We start from the raw sequence: 18,642 nt of genomic DNA, 5'->3' as shown, positions 1-18,642 counted from the left end.
GGAAGTACTGCTGCCAATAAAGCTACTGGAGGTGATGGAATTCCAGTAGCGCTATTTAAAATCTTAAAAGATGATGCTATTAAAGTGCCACACACAATATGTCAGCAAATTTGGAAAACCCAGCAGTGGCCACAGGACTGGAAAAGGTGAATCTTCATTCCAATTCCCAAGAAGGGTTGTACTAAAGAAGGTTCAGACTACTGGACAGTTGCACTCATTTCGAATGCTAGTAAGACTATGACCAAAATCGTTCAAGCTAGGCTTCAGCATTATACAAACCAAGAACTTCTAGATGTTCAGGCAGGGTTTAGAAAAGGCAGAGGAACCAGAGATCAAACTGCCAGCATTCACTGGATCACAGAGAAAGCAAGGGAATTCCAGAAAACACCTACCTCTGTTTCATTGACTACATTAAAGCCTTTGACTGTGGATCATAACTGTGGAAAACTCTTAAAGAGACAGGAATACCAGACCATCTTACCTGTCTCCTGAGAAACCTGTAAGTAGCTCAAGAAGCAACACTTAGAACCTTATATGGAATACCTGACTGGTTCAAAATTGAGAAAGGAGTGCAACAAGGCTGTTTATTGTCCATTCAATGCCAGGCTGGATGAGTTACAAGCTGGAATCAAGACTGCAAGGAGAAATATCAACAACCTCAGATATGCAGATGATACCACTTTAATGGCAGAAAGTGAAGAGGAACTAAAGAACCTCTTGATGAGGGTAAAAGAAGAGAGTGAAAAAGCTGGCTTAAAACTCAATATTAAAAAAAACTAAGATCATGGTATTCTGTCCCATCACTTCATGGCAAAACAGATTGGGGAAAGGTGAAAGCAGTAACAGATTTCATCTTCTTAGGCTCTAAAATCACTCCAGATGGTGACTGCAGCCATGAAATTAGAAGATGCTTGCTTCTTGGCAGGAAAACTATGACAAACCTAGACAGTGTATTAAAAAGCAAAGATATCACTGCTGGCAAAGATCCGTACAGTCATGGCTATGGTCTTTCCAGTAGTCATGTATGGATGTGAGAGCTGGACCATAAGGAAGGCAGAGTGCCAAAGAATTGATGTTTTTGAACTGTGGTGCTGGAAAAGACTCTTGTCTAAGATCCCTTGGACAGCAAGGAGATCAAACCAATCAATCTTAAAGGAAATCAACCTTGAATACTCATTGGAAGGACTGATGTTGAACCTGAAGCTCCAATACTTTGGCCACCTGATGGAAAGAGCTGACTCATTGGAAAAGACCCTGGTGCTGGGAAAGATTGAAGGCAAAAGGAGAAGAGGGTGACAGAGCATGAGATGGTTGGATGGCATCACCGACTCAATGGACATGAACTTGGACACACTCTGGGAGATGCTGAGGGATGGGAAGCCTGGGGTGCTGCGGTCCATGGGGCCGCAAAGCATCAGACACAACTTGGCGACTGAACAGCAACATGTAATCTACAAAGCAGGTATAAATGAACGAATAGGGAAAGATCACTGTTTAGTATAGAAGGTTTGAAAAGAGAGAGGGAAGAACCTCTAATTTGCCTTTATCTTCTCCACCAAGAACGATCTTCACTGTTACTATCATTTAAGTCAGGAGAGGATAGGAATGGATAGCTGGCTGCTCTGTGAGGTAAGTTTTCTAGCTCCAAGGCAGCACCCGTCAGGCTGAAAGAAAACCCAGGGTCTATATGCACATGGCAGAATCTCTGTGGGCTGCTTCCTTGATCCCCTGAGGCCAGCAGCTCTACCAGGGCCCAGCCCCACCTGGTCAGGGAGCCCTTCCAGACTGTGGCCCATCTGTTCCTCAGCTCTCCGTGAAAGGCCAGGCTCTGCAGATACTGAAGACCTGACGTTAGGACCAGAGAGGGTTTAAGTGGTCATGGTGGCCCTCTGGCTCCTGGTTGGACCACATCAGTCTTGCCATGTAACTCTGAACACTGCAAAGCCAGGAGAGGTCTGACTGCTCCCATAAGAACTTAGGCCTGTTTACAAACAGCTTTCCAGTCAGGCCTCACCTTTGCCAAGGATGGAAGATTCCATGACCACCAGCTGAGCTAGTGCTGCCACCACCGTGAGTTTCAGTGACACAAAACATCTTTTTTTTTTTTTTAAACCTAAGTTCTATATGGAACTCTACGTTGAGACCATAGGCCCTGGACTGGATCCAGTGACTATCACCTGGCTTCACATACCACCAACCTAATGCTGGTTTGTGCAGGCACAGAAACTGTATACCCAAGCTTTGGTCAGAGCCTCAAGACTGGGTAATGCCACCGACTTGCTCATTCCTGACATGCAAGCTAACACTCACCATCTGTCCTCTGCCAACCTCTGGGCTCCCTTCCTCAAATTTCCTTCCAGCCATTCATTTTTACCACTCTCCAGAATCTATTTATTGTGTTCATCAGTAATTTAAAAACCACTACGGGGTTAAAAACCACTCTGATGGTCCAGATGTTAAGATTCTGTGCTCCCAAGCAGGGGGCCTGGGTTCCATCCCTGGTTAGGAAACTAGATCACACATGCTTCAACTAAAAAACCAAAAGAACCTCAAGAACATTAATAACTATATATACATGATTGATTCCTGCCCATTCCCTCTTCTTCTTAAGACTCCTCTCCAGAGGCCCTCTCCTCTAATTAGATTTCTTTTCAGTTCTTCTGGTGGCAGGGAGGAGTGGTTTACCTTTTTATCACTAATAAGTTTTTGCTTTTTTAAAAATTGTTACTTCTTGATTTAGTTACTTTAGGCATCACTGACTAACTTCCTACTATATTAGCCATCACTCCCTACTCCCCAACCCCCTAGTAGAGTTATATCACTGGTTTTGCTGCTTCTGTTGTAATTTGTTATTATCCTGAGGGTGACAGTGATGGAAAGATGCCAAAACAGACAGGAAATGGATGCAATACCCTTGGATACAGGGAGAGGATGTGTCTTTTACTCACAAAAGGCTGTAGGAGCAGAAGGCAATAGTGTCATGGCCCACTGGAAAGTGGCCTCCCAAGCCTCACAGGCTCACTTGGAAGGCACCTCTGCTTGGGGATTGGGTAGGGAGGGGAGGTCAGTAGCTCTTGGGTGAAGCTTCCTTTGCCATTTTCACCAAGGTGAAGTATGCTGGGATGGGGAAGAGGAGGTTTTCCTCCTGCCCTCTGATTGTTCTAAAACTGCCCAATAGTGGCTAATAACTGGTAAAACTCTAGTACAGTGATGTGTGTTTCCTGAAAAGGAGAAGTTCTGAGATATGTTCCAGCTGAAGCATAATCCTGCAGCTACTTTTGGGAGGCTAAATAATGTACTTGGACCTTTAATTTTTATTCAATCACCTGTATTATCTCTAAAAATTATTTTATTGTAGAAAATTTTTAAGTTTTAATGAGTAGAGAGAATATAATGAACCTCAAGTGCTTATCACTCAGCATTAATATTTACAGCTCATGGACAATCTTATTTTATCCATACTCTACCTACTTCCCCAAGATTATTTTGAGGCACATCCCACATATCCTGTCATTTCATTCTTAAGCACTTCAATACAGACAGTATTTCTTAACTTACTCTTGTTGTAAAATTAGCAATGTTTGTGTCCTCATCTTCCTCTTTTCTTCTACTTCTCAACTCTTTTGAGAGTCTGACAAAATTCCAAACTAGAACAATTCTAACACCACACTGTGTAGACTGGGATGATAAATTCTTGGTCTCTAATCCCTGCTGGCTCTTTAGCACTGGTCAACAATTATGCAGACAATATCAGAAAATAGCCTCCATTACCTATATAAATGCTACAAAAGTTGCCAAAAACCCCAAAGTTCTGATCCTGAGCATAAAGCTTTCATCTCCAACGATGTGTTCATCTAGCACACATTTATGGAGTGTGAGGACACAGAAATATAAAAAAGCCCTTGCCCTCATAGAAATCTCTGTAGAGTGAAAAAACAGACACATCTATGACTGTGGAGGCACAGATGAGGAAAGGAAGCTGCTATGGGATATGCCCCAGCCTCGTGACAGCTTCTGCCTGCCCTTCTCTCCAGCTCCTCGCTCACAAAACTTGTCACTTCGGCTCTGCTCAAGTCCTAGTAGTTCTGGAAAGTGACTGGACATATCCCTCCCCCACCCTGAACATGGAACTCATGTTTCTTAGGACTTCATGCAGACTCGGGCACCACAGAGCACTCCCTCCTTCTCCCAGGGTGTCCAGGAGCATGGGGGCACACCCTGCCTCCCAGCATCTGGCTCCTGCTCTCCATGGCTGCCTCTCTGGGTCAGAAGGTGAGCTGAGTGAGTGGATGTTAAAGGCAGTCTAGTGGGTCCTGGCTATGGAGATCACAAAAGAGAGGTCTGCTAGAAAAAGATCTACCCATCTCAGCCATAGGTGGTGTTCACAGATGGTGTGAATGGGGGCTGTCCAGGGGAAAAGGGCCCAGAGGAAACCCAAGAAAACAATGGCACTGAAGACCTGAGAAGAAACAGTCAAAGCTGAAAAGCAGAAGAGAGGAGACTTTTCAGAAGAAGGAATAACAATGATCATGATGAAAACCATGAGGCAGGACAAGAAGTTTAAAAGCCAACTGAAATTAAAAAAGATTTACACTTTTTTATTTTTTGGCTGCGCTGTGCAGCATATGGGATCTTAGTTGTCTGACGAGGATTGAATGCATGCCCTTTGCACTAGGAATGTGGAGTCTCAATCCCTAGACCGCCAGGGAAGTCCAGATTTACACTTTAAGTAGTTTAGCTCTAAATGTATTTCACGGCTTTATAATTCTTAAAATCCTTAAGATACAGATATCTAACACCAGGGGCTATGTGTATATATTATTATTATACAATAAATATGACTTTTAGACATGTATCTGACTATTCGTAAGAGCTAAAGAGTGAAAACAGCCCAAGTATCCATCAACAGATGAACAGATAAACAAAAAATGTGGTTTATCCATACAACAGAATACTATTCAGTCTTAAAAAGGAATGAAGTACTAAAACAGTAAATATGGTTGCACTTTGAAAACACTATGCTAAGTCAAAGAGCCCAGCCACAAAGGACCACCTATTACATGATTCAATTTCTATGAAATGCCCAAAACAGGCAAATCTGCAGAGAAAGAAAGTTGACTGGTGGTTGCCAGGGACTAGAGGGAGGAAGAAATGGGAGGGACTGCATCTGGGTTTGGGGTTTCTTTTATGGGTGATGAAAAGATTCTAAAATATTATGTGAATATACTAAAACCCACTAAATTGTGCACTTTAAATGGGTGAATGGTATGGTATGTGACTTATATCTCAATAAAGCTGCTACTAAAAGAAAAAGTATATCTGAGTCAACAAAAGTTTCATACATCCTTTGCTTAGTGTAGCAATCCTATTAGCACCCGTAAACATAACTCTAACATCTATATGAATGCCCAGTTCTCAATATAAATTCTGTGCTGCCTTCCCTTGTGAACACTAGCCTCTTATAAAAATAAACTAGCAAATGAAACAGCCAGCATGGAGAGGACTTTAATATTAGTTCCACTTTCAATAACAACCTCTGTTGCAGAGCCAGTAACAAGCCAGAATCTCAGCGCCACCACCCACCTTCCCACCTCACACACAATGTCTGTCTGTGCATTCTCTATCCTGAATACCTACCCTTCCAAACTATAGCCGTGGCTGAAGAGGTGAATTCTGCTGACTCTGGGAACACCTAGAATCACTTTCAGAAAGCAAGGGCTAAGGAAGGGACACTAACTTTTAAGAGCAACCAACCAGAAACCAGGCACAACTGACCCAACATACCCCCACCCACTGACACACAGGCCTTTTCAGTCTGGGTGGTTTTTAAAAAATTTTAAACTGAATCTACAAGGATTTTTATAGTTAGTTTCAAACTCCTTCGGTTAGCAGTTGTAGGTTTTGATCTGTTCCTAATTATGGAAAAGAATTCTGGGATCAGTTCAGAGTGAAAGAATTCGAGTTTACCATGACCATTTTTAAAGCACTAATATTTACACAAGTTGCTGAGAAATAAATTGCCTCACTTTGCTTTAAATAATGAGAATCAAAGACAAAAAAAAGAAAAAAGGCTTTTGTCTGCATTGAAAGTCATACTGAAATTTAACTGAATGGCTTACACTGTACCATTTATACATTCCCCTGTTCTCTTCCTTAAATAAGTCTCTACATTAACTAAATCTGTACAGTCTCCAAGTGTGTATTTAAAAGCTAACTACACCTAAAAAGGCTAAAACTCTGAGGAAAATAAAGCAATAAAGAAAGGTACAGACCTCTCTGTTAAGAACATGCTCACATCTGCCCAGGAAGATACAAGCTCAGTCCTCCACTCAGCACACACCAGATACAGTCCCCAGTGTGGAGAGAACCAGCACTGATCAGGTTCTTGTATGAAGACACCAAAGGTCCAGCCACATTGTTTGTGAAAACTGCAGCTTTTTGTACCAAAGAGCAAAAAGATATATTTTCAAAAGAACTTACCTGTTTCTCAAGGAAAGCCTGGCAAACTAAATGGTGAACATGCCATCATCTATTTTCCGAAGTGCTCCTGAATGCTGCTTTCATAAGTGGATCTTATTCAAGTGAGTGACCCAGTTCAGGTGAAGAGGACCAAAAAATCAGGCAGAAAACCAATATTTCCTTGAGTCTTAAACTTGAAATGAGTACTTAAAAAAGTGAGTGTGGGGAAGAGATCCCTCTAGAAGGGAATGACCATTTCAGTGACTTTCAGAGGGTGGAGCAACTGGGCATTGGGAGGAAAAAAAACAACTAGAACTCGGCATTGGCAACAGCACAGCTATCTCCAGCACAAAAGCCTGTTTATACGCACAGAGCCCTCTTTCCAAATGGGAAAAAATATCAGCAACATAAGTCAAGATTGTCACTAAGAATCTTAAAAAATATTAATCATTTTTCAACTATAAGAAACAAAGCTTGAAGTTCAGTCAGATTTGGAATATAAAAAGATATGTCAGTATAAAAACAAATTCAACTTAAAACAAGTCAATAAATTATATTTAAAAATATTTTACAATAGTATGTGCTCTATAACTTGGCAGTGTTAGTGGATGTTATCAAAATGAAATTGTACTAAGTCGACAGCCTAGAGTTCATATTCCCTAGGATCAGAGAAACAACCTAACCCTGCTAGCCCCACGCCAAATATAGCCAATGGCAGAGAGAATTTTAATATGGCTCCTAAGATGCCTACTACGCTGATGTGCAGGAGAAGGCAATGGTGACCCACTCCAGTACTCTTGCCTGGAAAACCCCATGGACGGAGAAGAAGCTCGAAGTGTCAGACACGACTGAACGACTTCACTTTCATGCATTGGAGAAGGAAATGGCAACCCACTCCAGTGTTCTTGCCTGAATCCCAGGGACGGAGGAGCCTGGTGGGCTGCCGTCTATGGGGTTAGAGAGTCAGACATGACTGAAGTGACTTAGCAGCAGCAGCAGCACACTGATGTGCACACCCTGTACAATCCTCTCCTCTGGAGTGTGAGTGGGTCTGATCTCATCTGATAAGCCCTTTGAAAAGAAGGTCCAGGAGAAGTCAAAGAAAGTTGAAGCTTCAGTAGGTCTGTATCTATTTTTGGTCTTAAATTTTTATGTTCAAATGTTATATAACTGGAATCATGTAGCATGTAAAATTTTATGATATTTTTCCTACTCAGCACAATTTCCTCAGATTCATACAAGCTGTTGTATCAACAATTTGTTTCTTTTTATTCCTGAATATTATTCCATGATATGTATGTAGTACAGTTCATTTAATCATTCACCTGTTGAAGAATACCTGGGTTGCTTTCAGTTTGGGGCTATTATGAATAAAGCTGCTAAATATTGCTCTACAAGTGTCTGTATGAACATCAGTTTTTATTTCTCTGGGATAAATGCCCAAGAATATAATTGCTGGGTTAAGTACAGTAAATGCAAATTTAGCTTTATAAGAAAAACACCAAACTATCGATATTTTCCAGAGTGGCTGTACCATCTTACCAGCAATGTATGCATGATCTAATTTCTCTGAATTCTAACATTTGGTGTTATTACTGTTTTAAATTTTAGCCATTTGATAGGTATGTAGTAATATCTCATTCTAATTGTGGGGTGTGTGTGGTTTGTTTTTTTCTGTCACACCATGTGGTTTGTGGGATCTTTGTTCTTCAACTAGGGACTGAAGCTGGGGCCTCAGCAGTGGAAGTGTGGAGTCCTAACTACTGGACCACCAGAGAACTCCTCTTCTTGGCTTTAACTTGTATTTCTTGAACAGCTTTTAATGCTGAACATCTTTCATGTCATTATCTACCATATTTATATCTTCTTTGATAAAATGTCTCCATGTCTTTTGTCTATTTTCTGACTGGACTGCTTTTTAATGTTGCATTTTTAGAATTCATCTTATCTTCTAGATACAAGTCCTCTGTCAATAATATCTTTTGCAAATACTTTCTCACAGTATATAGCTTGTTTTTCATCCTTCTACCAAGGTCTTTCACAAAGCAAAGCTTCTGATTATGATGTGAGCAATTTTTTTGTCATAGGTCATGTTTTTGTTCTCAAATATGAAAATCTTTTGCCTAGCTTTAGGATATGAAGGTGTTCTCCTTTTTTTCCCCCTAAAAGTTTTATAGTTCTACATTTTACACTTAAATCTGTTATCCACACCGAATTAATTTTTGTATAAAATGTAAGGTTTAGGTCAAAGTTCATTTACTTGTCTATGATTGTCCAACTCTTCCAGTAGCTTTTTGTTTGAAAGGCTATCCTTCTTCCACTGAACTGACTGCACCTGTCAAAAATCAGTTGGATGTATTTATGCGGTTCTATTTCTGGGTTCTTTATTCTGTTCTACTGATCTACGTGTCTATCCCTCCAATAATAACCACAATGTCTTGATTACTGTAGCTAAATAGTAAGCCTTATTAATTTTCATATAGTAATTCTTCCCAGTTTATTCCTCTTTTCAAAACTGTTATAGCTATTTTAGAATCTTTGCTTTTCACATAAATATTAGAATAAGCTTGTCAATGTCTAAAGAAAAAAACTTGCTTTTTTTTTGAACTTTAAAAAATTGAGGTAAATATTAAGATAAAATTTATTAATATTACTTCAACCAGTTTTAAGCATATGTTTCAGTAAGCACAGATGCTGCAAAGATTGGAAGAGAGGACACTATGAACAACTTTGTGTCAGAAATTTGAAAATATATGAAATAAATTAATATCTAGAAAAAATTAGCTTAATGGATGCAGATAAGAGTATCCGAAATATCCTGTAACTACCGGAATCAGCAGTTAAAAAAGAAGACAAACTGCACAAATAAAACACCAGAATCAAATGGTTTCACAAGAGAGAGCACATACAGTTCTAAAGTTATATGATTTTTTCCACAAATAAGAGAGCTAACTTCTCAACTTATAATTAAAGGCTAGTTTAATACCTATAACAAAGACAGGAAAGGAAAATTATGGACTTTCTTACTGAGACAGATACAAAGTTCAAATCAAAATATTAGCAAACTGAGTCCAGCAATGCATAAAGTAAAAAAATAATACATCATTGCAAGTCAGGTTTATTCCAGGAATGCAAATAAACTTCCAGGGTCATGGTTTACACAACAGGACAAATGGTAGTGCCATTCACTAGAATGAAGCACAGGGTTTGGGACTAAGATTATAAGAATGACTCTCTGAGTACAGGGAACTTATGAGTGGCCAGGCAGAAATGTCTAGGCAGCAACCAAGAACACTTGTCTGGTTTTCAAGTATAAGCAGGGCTGAAGACAGAGTACTGAGAATTACCAGGACAGAAGTGGTACAGTAAGTCTTACGTGTGGGATAAAGACAGAGGAGAACCATGACCTGAATCCCAGACAGCCCTAACTTTTTAAAAGATTCCTTAAAAACACAGACCAGAGAATGAGGGAAAGAAAGGACCAGGAAGGCAGGAAGGATAGTGACTCAAATCATGAAATGAGAAGGAAAAGGGGACTAAAGAATTCAGTCACTGGAATCCACTGTGACAGGCAACTTCAGGATGTGGTGAAGGAAGAAGTTGGACTGATGGGTGAATGGAAACCAGAAACAGGGAGTGTGGTCAATGTTTACAAGAAGGCTAGCTGGAAAGGGAAGCAGACAGTGTGACAGAATGAAAGAAAAAGTAGATTTGAGGATAAATATATAGATCTCCTAGACAGGAAGAGAAAACAGAGTGGTAAGTAAAATTACAATGCTGAGCCTGTCCCCACCCTCCAGAAAGGAAAAGAGTGACTGACTGTTCTTTAGTTACAGTCTCAAGGTGTGAACACACACCCACCCGAACTAGATTTCAAGCCCATCCCGACTGATCAGTGCAGACGTGCTTCACTAGACAGTGCCACTGAAAGTTGGCAAGTATCCACAGCCCCAGTCCAGCGACCACACTTCCACAGCTAAAGGTAAACCAACTGTTCAAAGTTCACCCTTCCCAAATTCCACCTTTCCCCAAAAGGAAAGGGGTTAAAACAGAAAGCACTAAGGCAAGGCCCCAAAGACACAATGGCAGATGGTTATAAAGAGCACAAATGGGGCCAGGAGTGCACTAGGCCCCTGGGATCAGAGAAAAGGAGCAGGCTGGTAGCAGCAGTGGCTGCAGCAGCCAACAACAACCCTCAGACCTACTCTTTCAGGTCACAATATAAGAATCTGACATGGAGATGCTACAGGAACAAGCCAGGACTAAAGCCTGCCTCGTCTGACTATAGACCTAAACTCTTGAGGTGACCTGAGACACTGCCCCACACTGTCCCCACTACCCTCCATCCTACCCTCCTCTAAACTCCAAGAGCAACTGGGGTTCTTTTCATATGGCACTTTCTACACTTCAGCTTTCACTGGTTCTATTTGTTTGCTTCACTTATAGCCACCTTACTTACTCCAGAATTGAAGCTCTTTGTGTAGCTCTACAGGCTTTTAAGTGGCAAGACCTCAGTGAAGAAACGAATACAATTGTAATTACCAAATCTGTTATACACCAACTTGCTTTCAAAAGTGCTTATAAATTTCCTTCATAAGTGATTTAAGCTAGCCCCACTACAATCTTCTTTATGGTCTGTGCTCAGCACTCCTTTATCACAGATATCACAAAGGCAAAGCAGTGCACATCTCATTTACAGAAAGTTACACATTAGTGACAAACCATTCAATATCACAGCAATCCAAGTTTATTCCCCAACTAGTAATGCTGAAGAAGCTGAAGTTGAATGGTTCTATAAAGACCTACAAGACCTTTTAGAACTAACACCCAAAAAAGATGTCCTTTTCATTATAGGGGACTGGAATGCAAAAGTAGGAAGTCAAGAAACACCTGGAGTAACAGGCAAATTTGGCCTTGGAATGTGGAATGAAGCAGGGCAAAGACTAATAGAGTTCTTCCAAGAAAATGCACTGGTCATAGCAAACACCCTCTTCCAACAACACAAGAGAAGACTCTACACATGGACATCACCAAATGGTCAACACTGAAATCAGACTGATTATATTCTTCGCAGCCAAAGATGGAGAAGCTCTATACAGTCAGCAAAAACAAGACCAGGACCTGACTGTGGCTCAGATCATGAACTCCTTATTACCAAATTCAGACTTAAATTGAAGAAAGCAGGGAAAACCGCTAGACCATTCAGGTATGAGCTAAATCAAATCCCTTATGATTATACAGTGGAAGTGAGAAATAGATTCAAGGAATTAGATCTGATAGATAGAGTGCCTGATGAACTATGGAATGAGGTTCGTAACATTGTACAGGAGACAGGGATCAAGACCATCCCCATGGAAAAGAAACGCAAAAAAGCAAAATGGCTGTCTGAGGAGGCCTTACAAATAGCTGTGAAAAGAAGAGAGGCAAAAAACAAAGGAGAAGAGGAAAGATATAAGCATCTGAATACAGAGGTCCAAAGAATAGCAAGGAGAGATAAGAAAGCCATCTTCAGTGATCAATGCAAAGAAATCGAGGAAAACAACAGAATGGGAAAGACTAAAGATCTCTTCAAGAAAATTAGAGATACCAAGGGAACATTTCATGAAGATATTAAGAAGCAGAAGCAGAAGATATTAAGAAGAGGTGGCAAGAATACACAGAAGAACTGTACAAAAAAGATCTTCACTACCCAGATAATCACGATGGTGTGATCACTCATCTAGAGCCAGACATCCTGGAATGTGAAGTCAAGTGGGCCTTAGAAAGCATCACTATGAACAAAGCTAGTGGAGGTGATGGAATTCCAGTTGAGCTGTTTCAAATCCTGAAAAATGATGCTGTGAAAGTGCTATACTCAATATGCCAGCAAATGTGGAAAACTCAGCAGTGGCCACAGGACTGGAAAAGGTCAGTTTTCATTCCAATCCCAAAGAAAGGCAATGCCAAAGAATGCTCAAACTACCGCACAATTGCACTCATCTCACATGCTAGTAAAGTAATGCTCAAAATTCTCCAAGCCAGGCTTCAGCAATATGTGAACCATGAACTCCCTGATGTTCAAGCTGGTTTTAGAAAAGGCAGAGAAACCACAGATCAAATTGCCAACATCATCCGCTGGATCATGGAAAAAGCAAGAGAGTTCCAGAAAAACATCGATTTCTGCTTTACTGACTATGCCAAAGCCTTTGACTGGGTGGATCACAATCAACTGTGGAAAATTCTGAAAGAGATGGGAATACCAGACCACCTGATCTGCCTCTTAAGAAACCTATATGCAGGTCAGGAAGCAACAGTTAGAACTGGACCTGGAACAACAGACTGGTTCCAAATAGGAAAAGGAGTACGTCAAGGCTGTATATTGTCACCCTGCTTATTTAACTTCTATGCAGAGTACATCATGAGAAACGTTGGAGTGGAAGAAGCACAAGCTGGAATCAAGATTGCTGGGAGAAATATCAATAACCTCAGATATGCAGATGACACCACCCTTATGGCACAAAGTGAAGAGGAACTCAAAAGCCTCTTGATGAAAGTGAAAGAGGAGAGTGAAAAAGTTGGCTTAAAGCTCAACATTCAGAAAACTAAGGTCATGGCATCCGGTCCTATCACTTCATGGGAAATAGACGGGGAAACAGCGGAAACAGTCAGACTTTATTTTTGGGGGCTCCAAAATCACTGCAGATGGTGACTGCAGCCATGAAATTAAAAGACGCTTACTCCTTGGAAGAAAAGTTATGACCAACCTAGATAGCATATTGAAAAGCAGAGACATTACTTTGCCAACTAAGGTCTGTCTAGTCAAGGCTATGGTTTTTCCTGTGGTCATGTATGGATGTGAGAGTTGGACTGTGAAGAAGGCTGAGCGCCGAAGAACTGATGCTTTTGAACTGTGGTGTTGGAGAAGACTCTTCAGAGTCCCTTGGACTGCAAGGAGATCCAACCAGTCCATTCTGAAGGAGATCAGCCCTGGGATTTCTTTGGAAGCAATGATGCTGAAGCTGCAACTCCAGTACTTTGGCCACCTCATGCAAAGAGTTGACTCACTGGAAAAGACTTTGATGCTGGGAGGAATTGGGGGCAGGAGGAGAAGGGGGACGACAGAGGATGAGATGGCTGGATGGCATCACTGACTCGATGGATGTGAGTCTGAGTGAACTTCAGGAGTTGGTGATGGACAGGGAGGCCTGGCGTGCTGCGATTCATGGGGTCGCAAAGAGTTGGACACGACTGAGCGACTGAACTGAACACATTAGTGAATTTAAGTCTCCACTACAGAGATTTCACCATCTTTGTAAGATGTAAAAGCACTTCTTACCTGAATTTTGATGGGCCAGGTGAAATTACTGACATAAACAAAGAAAGTGATATTTGGGTGGTTGCGAAAATCAAACTTCTCATTAGAGAAACTATCTTTGTACTCCTTAATGTTGGTTTTTGAAACAACAGGCATCTCTTCTCCAGCTTGGGTTCCAGCTGTTAGGAAGAATAGAATGAAATAAAGAGATTTTTTTTTTTTGAGCAGAATTTGCCCTCACTAATAATAATGATGATAGTTAGAATTTATTAAACACTGTGTTCCAGAAATAGCACTTAACAACTCAATCTCATTTAATTCTAACAATTATTATCCTCCTCATTTACACATCAGAAAACTCAGGTTCAGGAGAATTAAGAAACTGATTCAGATCACACAGCTAGGGAGAGTTTGGATTTAAAGCTGGGTAGGCTGATACACAAGCCAGTGCCCTCAACCCAAATGGTTTTACCAGAAACCCCTACAACTTCTCCCACAGAAACAGGCAGCGGTAACTTTGAAGCAATGGCATTCACTCTGCCCACTTCACCTGCTTTGAATTTACCCCTTTAAATCTGTTTGGCAGTGCTCCAGATCCCCCATACAAGGGACACAGATTCCATACAAGCGATGGCTAGCAGTGACCTTAAGTCTCAACACTAGCAGGGAGGAAGGAGTTTTAGGGGTCACTCAGTCCCTTCTGCTACCAACTACAACTGACTCTAAATCCTCCTGACCTGATATAAACTCATCCTACTCCCAAGCAGTCCTTCAACATTCAATATTGTCCCTCAGCCAGGAATTCTAGCGTCTATAAAGACTCATAAAACAGGCTTTTCCCATGGCTGGAGTCCGACTGTCATAGGAAATCAATCACATGCTCAGGGATGCTACCTTTCTCCAAACAAAGACTGTGACATGATAAACACAAAGTGATGTGCAAAGTAATGTTTTTGTTTCAGTCTAACTGGTCATATTTTGACCAAAAGACAGTACTGTGACAGTAATAATGATGATGAAACATAATTACCATTTGATGAGAATTTACCAGGTTTCTAGTACTACACTGAGTAGTTCATTTATTATCTCATTGAATCCTCAGGATATTGTACATGGCTGGGTATTTGCATTATCCCATTTCATACCTGAGGAAACTGGCTCAAAAAGCAGAGTTGGAGTAATAGGCAGAATTCATATCCAGGTCCACTGAGCTACTTCTTAACTACTATATCAGGGCCACCTTTTCTTTCTTTAGTAGATTTTCTGCCCAGCAGATCTTCTTTAGTAAATCATAGTAAGGTAAACAAGACAGCAAAAGCTTTGCTCATAAAGCTTTATTTAATTCCCAAAGCACATTTTTCTTTGAACCCACGAAAATCTCATTCTACTAAAAATGCTGCATTTTTCACCTGTGAAGCACGGATGATAATGGTAGCACCAGAGCAGTGGCTATAGCAATGATATTAATGGTGTTAGCCAGGTGAGGTAGTGAGCATGTACTGGTCTTGATACCATGGCAGGCACCGACAGGTACAGCTGAATTTAATCTACACAACTGCATGAGATAAGTATTATTACTTTCTTTTTAAGATGAAAAATCTTATGGGTCTAGAGATAGGTTTTAGATACTTGCTCGAGGTCTTCCAGCTAATAAGTAGCAAAGGGTTAGGGTTTCAAATCCATCTGTCTGTCTCCATAGCCCCTTTTCTCAACTCTTTCTCAATCAATTATCTCCACTTGGGAGGGCTTCTCTAGGTGTGTCTTTACCTGAGAAGCTGGCAGCCCAGGTGATGTTGAGGTTGAAGTTTTTGGAGGCATTGATGAACATGTCCAAATCCCTGTTTTGCTGGTGAGATGTACAAATAATTAGAAAATAAATTACTGTAATAAGTTTCTTGGTTTTAAAGGGGTAGTTAAATTTTACTACTCTCAACTTTGTTAGTTACAAATAAAATTTTTAATGTCTTAAGAGAAACTCAACATTTAAAAGACAGCAAAATTTTTAACCTTAAGATAAGCAATAAACAAGTTTCATTTCCCTCCCATAAAAGTAGGAGATTTAATGCTTTATCAAATGCCAAACTCTATGAAAAAGTATCTTTTAAAAAAAGACCCTCACCAGAGCACAATGACCTACATCCTGTGACGTATATAAGGGGAATCAGTCTCTTAAGGATCCTTTGGGCAGCCTTTCCCAAATGTCTGGAGAGTAAGACACTTGATCAACTGTCATTTATAAATCAAATCTATGCACTTCTGAACCCATAGATTAAATACAATGTAAAGTTCTCCAAAATGGAAATGGTTTTTAAGAAACAGCATATAAAGCTGAAATAAACTAAATTTTAACCTTTCTTTTTTAAAATTTTAAAACTTTTGATTGTCTTCTCCCATGATTAAGAATATTTTTCTCTCACTAAAAATATTATTTCAAGAGAAATGACAGAATATGCTTTATTATCTTTGAAAACTTTGTATACCACTTAGAGATACAGCAATTTGAAGAGCTAGTTTACTTTGACTCTTGGTTTTAATGAGTGAAAAGGTATCTCTGAGGAATGTTCTGGGCCACCTGGAAACAGCACTGTCAGCTGTGCTAGGTAAATCATTATACTAACTTTTAGTTTTCCCTAGAACTTGGCTAATAAATCTCTTTCTTGGGGTCAAAAAATTGTTGTTCCAAATGAGTCAAATGCTGTATTTTGTATTTTTGAATGCAATCTTGCTGAAATTCTTCACACTGAAAAATTTTAAAACAGGTTAGAAAATAAAGGTTTTAAAGAACATTCTTTTGATAGTTTTTCAGCATAAAAATTATAACAATGGAAGCATTTCCAAACAGCTATTTTCAAAACATGATTTCCAAACCAGAAGTTCCTCTCATAAAGCAGTTACCTTCTCATTTATTGATAAAGCCTCACCATCCTCTTGAAGGGACAGCTCAAGTGTATATCTATTTATTTGGCCACGTTGCGGCAGGTAGGATCTTAGTTCCCTGACCAGGTAATTACTAGCAATTACTTCTTTCCACGGAAAGGATTAGTAAACTTGAAATCCTGGTGCTTTTGTAAAAAACAAGACATATACACTGTATAACTCTGGAATATAAAAACAAATCTTACTTTCATTTAATTGTAAACATCCCATACTGGACTTCATTCTTCTACTGATTTATTTATTTCTTAAATTTAACCACGCTTACTGATAACATTTGTTATCAAAGGAATATACTTTGGCTCATTATCATATTGTTTTCCATGTATTGTTATATTTATCATATTTTTGTAATGGTAAATGGCTTTGTGTATATTGATAAGAAGAAGCCTCCAAGGAAGCACCTAAATAATTTATCAAGTTTAGTAAAATTTCATTATGTACCAGAGTAGGTATTAAATGACTTTACATCTCACTGAAGAAATCGTATAGGTGTGTGTTCATGTTCTAGACACTTCACTTTTAAATGTCACACTGTGTTGGCTCCCTTTTACTTGTAGGTAACACCTTATGGCATGCTGGGGTTCACCATTAACAACAATAGACATAAAAATATTTTTTAAACAGTTATTTAGTAGTAATTTCAATTATTTCTGGCTGACTTCTTATGGGGCAACTAAGCCTTCACTGTTTTAACCTCCTAATGAGGATAAGAACTCATTCTAGGAGCTTAAGTGTTACCTCTGCCTGCATCACTGGTATTAATTTCTATTTTAAAGCAGTAAAATTGGGTTCTGCCACTGCCCCACGAACAAGGAAGTTCCCCTTGCCGTCTCCTCTCCTTTCCTGTATGGGGCTGTGATGGGCTGATGGATAAACCAAGTATGTGTGGAGTCAATTTCAGTCTGTTTATCAGACCATCGTAAATCTTAACAACACCATTCTTACCTTTTAACTAGAAAGGAAATAAGATGCCGAGTCTAACACTTCTTTCCTGTACCTCTAAACATTATCCTGTGGACTCCACTCTGGAGACCACTGCTAAGGCAGTGCTTCTATCCATAATGACCAAGGAAAAGATCCACACAAATTCAAAACAAACTAAGAAGACTTTTATATCTTACTTCATCAGGTGTCGCCACAAAATTGATGGCTGTGTAATAGCGGTCATCTTCCTGGGATAGGCTAAAGGTGAACTGATAGTCAATAAGAAGAGTATCTATGGAACGAAAGAAACGTGTATTTAAAAAGTGAAACAACACACAGTATGTCTCTGAAGATACAGATCGATTTTCTCATAAATATTTAATAGCCAGGAAAGTACTTTTAGCAAAGTTGTGAGCAACAATGTTTTGTTTGAGTTAGCCCACCAAAACCTCCTTGTATCATGACCCTGGTTGAGATTTTAGGCTCCCACCAAACTTACCTATAAATATTAATTGATCATCTATTCATGCTTAAAGACACAAAGCTATAAATTAATGGTGTAAAAGAAATCAAAACTCCACGTAAAAATGGTTGACTCCAGGTCCAGGGCAAGGAATACCTGTCTCAGTTAACTTATTCTAGAAAGCAAGGAAGCATTCAAAGACTAATGTAGCAAAAGAACAGAGCTTGAAAATAAGCCTACTGGCTAAACATGGTATAATTTAATTCTAAAAAGTACTGCACAACTCAACAACTTGATTTGAAAATGGGCAAAAGCCTTGAATAGATATTTCTCCAAAGATATACAAATTGCTAATAAACACATGAAAGGGTGCTTAACATCACTGATCATTAGAGAAATACAAATCAAAACCACAATGAGACATTATATCATCTATAGTAGAACAGCTAGTACCAAAAAAAGTGTTGGTGAGGATGTGGAGAAATTGGAACTGCCGTGTACTACTAGTGGGAATGATGCATCTATTGGGAAAAACAGTATGATAGTTCCTCAAAAAATTAAAAAT

At 39.7% G+C, this 18,642-nt stretch overlaps 1 protein-coding gene across 2 annotated transcripts in view; it reads right to left on the bottom strand.

Moving 5' to 3' along the window:
• Nucleotides 1–18,642, bottom strand: part of ATRN (attractin) — a 193,821-nt gene that overhangs the window by 49,679 nt on the left and 125,500 nt on the right. For both annotated transcript variants that reach the window (XM_040247855.1, XM_040247856.1), the window contains exons 22-24: nucleotides 17,812–17,906; nucleotides 15,521–15,599; nucleotides 13,775–13,932 (exon numbers count right to left, since the gene is read on the bottom strand). In XM_040247855.1, the coding sequence (XP_040103789.1) occupies nucleotides 13,775–13,932; nucleotides 15,521–15,599; nucleotides 17,812–17,906 (332 nt within the window). The remainder of the gene's footprint in view (nucleotides 1–13,774; nucleotides 13,933–15,520; nucleotides 15,600–17,811; nucleotides 17,907–18,642) is intronic.

The sequence above is a fragment of the Oryx dammah genome, unplaced genomic scaffold (genome assembly GCF_014754425.2).
Source record: "Oryx dammah isolate SB20612 unplaced genomic scaffold, SCBI_Odam_1.1 HiC_scaffold_10, whole genome shotgun sequence".
NCBI classification, from domain to species: domain Eukaryota; kingdom Metazoa; phylum Chordata; class Mammalia; order Artiodactyla; family Bovidae; genus Oryx; species Oryx dammah.
Note: the sequence above shows the minus strand (reverse complement) of the source record. Positions and strands in the feature narration are given on the sequence as shown.